At 39.3% G+C, this 7695-nt stretch overlaps 1 protein-coding gene across 1 annotated transcript; it reads right to left on the reverse strand.

Annotated features, from left to right (window-relative positions):
* Window positions 1-1322: 1322 nt before the first annotated feature.
* LOC118326915 (teneurin-3-like) lies at window positions 1323-7100 on the reverse strand. The gene is made up of 5 exons (XM_035660079.1): window positions 6974-7100; window positions 6738-6826; window positions 4554-4673; window positions 2785-2917; window positions 1323-2481 (listed from the first exon to the last, which is right to left on the reverse strand). Exons 1-5 carry the CDS (start codon window positions 7085-7087, stop codon window positions 2320-2322), a joined length of 618 nt encoding a protein of 205 aa, XP_035515972.1. The 5' UTR covers window positions 7088-7100; the 3' UTR covers window positions 1323-2319.
* Window positions 7101-7695: the final 595 nt, after the last annotated feature.

The following is a 7695-nucleotide window of genomic DNA, read 5'->3' on the forward strand; positions in this document are numbered from 1 at the left end:
GTCTCAACTGTGTACAAAAGGGCCAGAAGTTGAGAAGACAAGGAAAACCTTTGATGAAGAGGCAGACTCCAAGAAAAAGGAGATGAGGAAGAAATGTAAAATAATACAGAAAAAAAAGCTCCTCAGGGAAATGGTCCGTTTGGACTGTTCTAGTGTTATATTTTTCAACTGCACTATTGCCTTTTCATTAGCCAGGCATTTAGTGTTCATTACAGATCCATTACATCCCCTTTAAGACTGCCCTTTTCACTGCCCTCCTCTCTAATGGACTCAGCTCCACCAAAAGCTAAGTAGCGGCTTTCCATTCCCTTGCTTTTGATCTGCACTCTCACTCTAACATACACACACACTTACCTCAGACACGCGCCTCACACACATATCACACACTTTCCTTCATGCACAAACTCTTTCCCTTTATCGCAGATAGACAGGCACATGCACACACGCTTGTTGAATAAAAAATACGGTGCACTGGTTCAGGGTTGTAAAAATATAAAAACAGACATGGAGTTCTGTCATCTGTTTCATTTCCTCTGTAGACAGATTAATGCAATGTGACAATAAAGAACCAGAAAACACATGCACACACCTGCTTCTCTTTGTATTCAACTCTCTCAATTTCTCTCTGTCGCATTGACACTACCTCTTTCTTCCTCTCTTTCTTTCCCTTTCTAACACATAACCCACACATACACACACCACACAAAGATAACATGGTGTAATGTGTATGCAATTACAAAATTCCTCCATGATGAGCCTCAGTTTCCTGCAAAGAGAGACGTGTTATTAGGCTTATGGGCAATCAGTGGCAGGACACAGGGTGGGGCTCTATGTGTGCATGTGTGTCTCTGTGTGTGTGCAGATACTACTAGTTTCCTATAAAAACAACCACTCCAGAGCCACAATTCCTCAGCTGTGGTAAGTATGTGTACATGTATCTTATTAATATGTGTGAGTGAGTGTGTGTGATTGCCCTAGTCCTGTCTGTTTGTCCAGCAACAAAACTAAAATGTGTAAGTGTTTAGTAGTTTCTATGACAGACTTCATAAACTTCCATCAGTGGTGTTGATAGTAAGTGTTAAACTGTGTGACAGAAAACAACTAAGAAATATTTTTTCTTTTCATTTTTTCAGAATTTTCTTTGGTACAGCAGATGTTTCAAACAGGAGTGAAGCACAATGGCATTTTACTCAGTTACATTTTTTATCATTGTGCCAATTGTAGCTTTCATAATGAAATGAAAACCATAGTGTATGAAAACAATTATTGTCATTAAATTCACACACACACACACACACAACACACACGACACCTACCACACACACACACACACACACACATATAAATAATACATTTGTATTGTTGATAATCTTTATACAATCAATTATTTCTGCATTTTTCAAATCCAGATGAAAACTAACTTAAAAGCCTAATTAAAAAAAATATGTAATGATTATTTTCATTATCTATTAATCGGCTGCTTATTTTCTCGATTTTGTCTCTATACAGTCATGTCAGAACATTTTTTTAAATCCAGTGTCCCTGAGTCCATGTTGCCATTTTCAACAGAAAGAAAATAGTCACATTTAAGCTCTTTAAAAACTATAGCTGTTATAGCAGATATCTATTTATTTATTTTTATTCACTTTGAAGGGCTGTGGCTCACAATCAGCTTTTCCCTATTTTTCTTGTATTATTAAAGGTATTTTCAACAGGCATGGCCATTGCCAAAAGGTGCAGTTTGCTGTAAATTGCATGGAATTGTGTCTTATCGATCTTGGATGTGTATGGACATAAAATGCAGGTAAAAATCAGGAGGAACCAATCTTATTTTTTCAGGAAAAATCTGTGAAAGCTGAATTGATAAGGCTTAGATATAAAAGGGATTAAAAAAATGTAGTCAGCGAATACTAAGTGATGACTGAATAAAAGCTACTGGTGTTTTATATAGGCTTCTGACTGAACTTAGTTGGTGTTTACATGGTGTCAGAATTATGTTCTACTGAGAACTATACTGTTTTTGACTGGTAGGTATTTTTAAATTGGAACCCTAAGCTCTTTAGTTTCTATCTTTATATACATAGTCACTACATATGATATTTTCAGAATACGTTAGGCTACTCGGAAATTCCATCAACTTGCATGTGAGTTGTGTGTATACATACATATGTGTTACCATTCTAAAGTTTTGTTAAAAACTATAAAAGTTTAAGTTAAGTTTTTACATATACTTTCTGATAACTTTAAATTTCCATCACAAACTTATTCATGACCACACACTGACAGGCCCAGTGCTAAATACTGGCTGTGAAAATTGGTCTAGTTACCAAAAATCCCTCCTCTGTTTATTACCTGTGTTTCAGGTAGGATGGGGCCATCCTCAGGTGAACTTCGGTAAAACGTAGACAGAGGAGAAGCAACAATGACAGGACTGGGTCTGATGAAACCACTCAGGTCACAGCTAGGAATGTCATTCTCCTCCTGAAACAGCCGGACATAACATGTGCCAGTTAGTCACTGATGCATCAATTCATTGACTGTGAAACAATGAGTTCATTAGTCACTTATTGAGTCAGCCAGTGAGTCAGTGTCATTCAGATAGTGTATCATATATCATAAAAAAACATTTGACCACCGCTAGGAATGTCATTTTGCTCCAAATCGTAATTAAATAATTATATCAGTAACAAATTCAATAACTGCTTGATCAGTCAGAGGAACCTAACAAAAAGTCAAATATGAAAGCTTCAAAATGACATTTAAAGTGAGTAAGTAAGTGCTCACCTTCTTCATGACCAGTGTGTCCATCACATAGAAGACGTTCCATGGCACCCACACAGTTCTGTATTGAGTAAGGAATGGAGCACGCTCAAAACTCAATGTTAGGGATGCCCCACCATTGGCCAGGAGATCAAACCTGCAAAAAATCCGTAACAAACAAAAGAATAAACTTGTACCGAAAGTGCTAGAAAAAACTGCTGTCAGCTGAAGAACAGTGTAAATATCCCAATATATTGGGATATACAAATTTGCTTGATTAAAACTTTCCTGAGTGAGTTGTTTTAATACTAAAACTCTTAAAGCACAGGGGATTTGCCTCAACAGCTGTACAGTGAACGGGCTCTTAAATGCTGAACTTTGAGGGTGTAATTGGCTCATTTAAATTCTATGAGTGTGTTTGTGCCTCTCTCCTTTACAAGCCTTTCCCAAGGAGTGTGTATACTGTGTGTGCATATCATTATATATCAATATATTGCTGAGCATGCGTTTGTATGCCTTTGGTACTCTGTGTTCCCGTGTATATGTGTGTACTGGAGTGTGTCTTATAAGCTGATGTGAATCCAATGCATTTTTAAGAGTCTTACACTTCTACTCCTACACACATTCACACCTCTTCAGCTGATGTTCTTGAGATTGAAGATAGAGCCTGGAGTGGATGTGGGGGGTGGAGCAGAGCATAGCATTGACGTGATTAAAGTGCTTTCCCTTTGTTTTGCTGAACTGGCTTTTAATCAAGTGCTTTATGTGTTTTATGCAATGTGTTAAGTGCTATAAGGTCTCCTAGACGGAAAGGTTGAGAAGGAGGTCCCAGACAACGAGGGATGGGGGCAGGACTGTGAAGCCTGGGAGGCCCTAACCATAACCTGGCATGCCAGCAGTGGGTGTATGACTCAGTCACTAAGCCCCTGGACTGAGGCAGAGGGTCTTTTCGGCCACTGCACTCACAACTGAGCAGCCCGATCTGCTCCTCCCAGTCAGGGGAGGGACTCGAAAAGGTGTCCCAAACAGAACCTGGCTCAAACTGTCCTGTCTGGACCACCGCATCCAGAGGGACCACCACCACTTGGTCAGAAACAAAAGCGAAAAACTGTATGTACCCTCATGGACAACCAATCCAGCGATTGACCTGCAAGGCGAATAGGCATCATTGTCACAGAGCTAAGGAGATTCCGGATCAATATTCCCTGATTCTCTGAAACCTCAACCTGTGAACAAAAAATCTACATTTGGTAGTGTGTGTATAATGTCTGTGGGTTCTGGGTATAGTCTGTGGAACCAGAGGAAATGCACTGAAGAGGAAAACAGACACTCACTGTCCTGATATAAACACCACGGACCAAGGAAGGAAGGAATACAGCGGCGTACAGTTGGTTTAAGGTCTGTCTCATTTCAGCTAATGCCAAAGGGCAACCTCCATGGCTGGCAAATTAAGCCCACACAGAAATCAAAATTGCAGTTTCCCTAACGGCCACTTGAGGCTGGCTACAGATCTGAGTCAACCTCCATAATGAGGACACCGTAGGGTGAAATGAGGACACTGTAGGGTAGGTATGTTTGATTTAAAACAGTGCAAAGAATGACAGTGGCCTGGAAGCTTTGGATACACAATCTGTCTCCAGTTCTACATGATCAGGTGCCCTGTTAGTATTTGGCAGCTCTATCTTCCATTGATTCTATGGAAGTGTCAGGTGAAACAATTTTGGTGGAGGATGCAAGGTACATAGAAAACAGAAGGTTACAAATATTGTGTAAAAATATAAATGAATACACACATGCCATCCTTGCGTGTTACGGTGTATCCATGTTCAGGATAGTGGACAAATGTCACGTTGACTCCAATCAGAGGTGTTCCGTCGGCTGTCAACACCTGACCACGAATTATTGACACCAAGCTGGAGAGAGAGACACAGAGAAAGCTTATATTTATTAAAGCTGAACGATGCAACATTTACAAAAGAATTTACCTGATATTTCATTGTAGTAATTGAGCTAATTGAGTCCCTATGGTTGGGCAAACCAGTGCTGGAAAACACACCATTCCCCTCACTCCTTGTGAGGGTTATGAACTGATCCATGGTCAAATGTCCATATATTTGTTTTTGATCCCATTATGTGTTGAAATCAGTCCTCACTTATAGCAGAATAGCTTTAGATCTAACCAGTTGCCAACATTTTACTGCTGCGATAAGGACTCTACCAAGCGTTATATATATATGTGTTCTAGCTCTTTTTACCTAAGTTATTCTGAATAATTCTCCCACTGCTGATGTTGTATTATTGATTGAGTCACACAGGATCACACCTGTTTGTGATTCATTTTTCTGAGCTGTCTCACATTAGAACAGGTGCTTCTTCCTGCAGTTTCAGTGTTAAACCTTCCAATAGCTTATTAAAATCTTTTCCTCTGAAAAAATTGCCAGAGCTAATAGATAATTGTGCACTCGGAGCTAAGAGATAGGGATGCTTCTTGGGATCTTTCCATTATTTTTGTGATTAATGAAGTTCATGGCACAAAAACAACTTCACAAGTTAATCTCTTTATATGATGTCAATCACTCCAGTTTGTTTTCTACCACATCCCACTGATCACGTCCATCGGAAACTTGTCCTAGATGTGTACTGTGAATGTTTACTTCTGCATGTGTGCAAACGCTGTTTGCCACTGTGTAAGTTTGTCTTCCTCCATAAGTATGATATTTGTCTAAGTTTTCCTTGTTAGTTCAAGGGGAAATTAAAATATAATTTCTTTGTCTTTTAAAGGGTAAAGGTGTAATTTAAAACACCCTTCCACCACCCACACACAAATCCTCACACACCCACACACAAACACAGACTCATACTGTTTTGAGGTCTAATAAACATTCAAGGTAGAATAAAAAATGTGACAAAAGCAGAAAAATGGCTGAACAGAATTGCCGTCACGTTTCAGTTTTCCTTTCACTGTATATTTTGAAGACTGCCACCCTCTCTTTCTCTCTTATCATATTTAATGAATGATATGTCTGAGGCAGATGTGGGCAGAAATGGCTTTTGGCAAGGAAAAATGGCAGGCTTTAAATCTTTATATTGTGTGTCACTTTTTTTGTTGTATTCATTCAGACTGAAAACCTACCTGCAACTGCTCGTATTATGGCAAATAAAAGTAGGTTAAGCTATGACCTGCAGGCAGCATTATGAGTCAAGCAATCAAAGAACACAAAGAAAAGACCCAAATGATCCATGATCCCACTAAGAAGAAAAACAACAGTGTTTGAATAAGAAGAACAGGAAGTAACTTTACCCCTTCTTTAAAGAGCTGTGCAGGCGCCCTGGCTAGGCAAGGTGATTTTTTCCCTCTATGTCTGTGGAAAGCGTTTCCATCCAGCACAAAACAGAAGCCTGAAACTGTTTCATACTTCATACTGAGGGAAACACTATTTACATGATAGAAAATTAAGTATATCTTATCTTGTAATTGTAGCCATGATTCCCAATGGTTCTGATTACATTCCACTCACCATCTTAATCACTCAGTAACTGAAGTTGCATTAAAACCCCTAGTTTAACTTAGTTACCCCTACAAATGTCACATCATCATGATTTTAATAGTTGTTTAATTAAAAATGAACATTGTGATGAAAAATGGTTATTTCCACTAATCATGAATCATATCGCAGTCCCAGTCAAAATAATCACAATTTGATTTTATTTACTACATCATGCAGCCCTAGTCAAAACCAAACTATCTGTATGTGAATGCACAAGTGCAGTCACTGCAATGGAAAAACTGTGCGCAGGAAATAGCTCTGCAAAATCGATTGTTTACAACAAACCTGTGCTTTCATCTTCAAACACAGTGTGAAATGCATGATTAAACTGTGTATTTGTTAACAGCCCGTCTGACCACTCATGTTGCTGTATGCCCCGAATTCACTGATGAAAAAAAGAAAAGAAAACACAGACAGAGACATGATTACCTTTTATTGAACGGACTGTCTCCAGTGATGACGTGAGTGGATTCAGGACCAACTAAGAAGTGAATGCGCTGGTAGAAAGACCTGGCAGCCTAAGGAAAATAAAATAGAAAATAAATAGAAAGATGCACTCATGTCAGCCCTCTCTTTTTGCTACACTAAAAGGTGATTTCTAAAAGGGATTTGTACCAGGACATAACATTCTTATTTGGACTTCATTTCTGATTTAAGCTCATTACTTGCTGAGGGGCCAATGAGGATGGAGACTGGCTGAGCACCTCCCCTGGGTCAGGTGACCCTTTGCAGTATAACTGGTTCTGACAGGAGGGCTGCAGACAGCAGTCTGGGTCCATACAGTCAGCCAGGCCATCTGAAACAGACACAAAAAGCCATTATGTTCAGAAACCTAAGAAGGAGGGATTGCAACCTGAAATGGAAGGCTGAAGTGTGGGAAGATGTCAGATGGAAGATGAAAAAGGTGAAAAAGGTGGATGAAAGAGGGGTTGAAGGATGAAAATAGGATGAGGATGGATGAAGGAATAAGGAGGCAACTGAGGGATTAAGAAGCAATGAGGGATGATGAGCAGATTAAGAATCATCAACAATGCAGGCATTCAGTGATGACAGAGGAATGCAGCAGTAATAAGAATGGAGGGATGAACAAGAAAGATAGAGGATGATGGCCATATATAGCATCTATAATTAGAGGAGACTGGAAGATAAGAGATGCTGTGTTGTCTAAATAAGCTAAGACAAACAAGACCAGGCACCAAAAGTGACATCATCATGCATAACACGCATTTGCCAGTGTTTGCTTTGTCCGTTCTGGCCTACTGTAGAAACATGGCAGTTCAACATGGTGGGATCAAAGGTAGACAACCCTCAACGTCTGTAGATAAAAATTGCTCATTCTAAGGAAACGGAAATAAAACGTAACGATTCCAATATTCAGGTGATTATA

This window comes from Morone saxatilis, unplaced genomic scaffold (assembly GCF_004916995.1).
Source record: "Morone saxatilis isolate NCDOM2014 unplaced genomic scaffold, NCSU_SB_2.0 Contig17, whole genome shotgun sequence".
NCBI classification, from domain to species: domain Eukaryota; kingdom Metazoa; phylum Chordata; class Actinopteri; family Moronidae; genus Morone; species Morone saxatilis.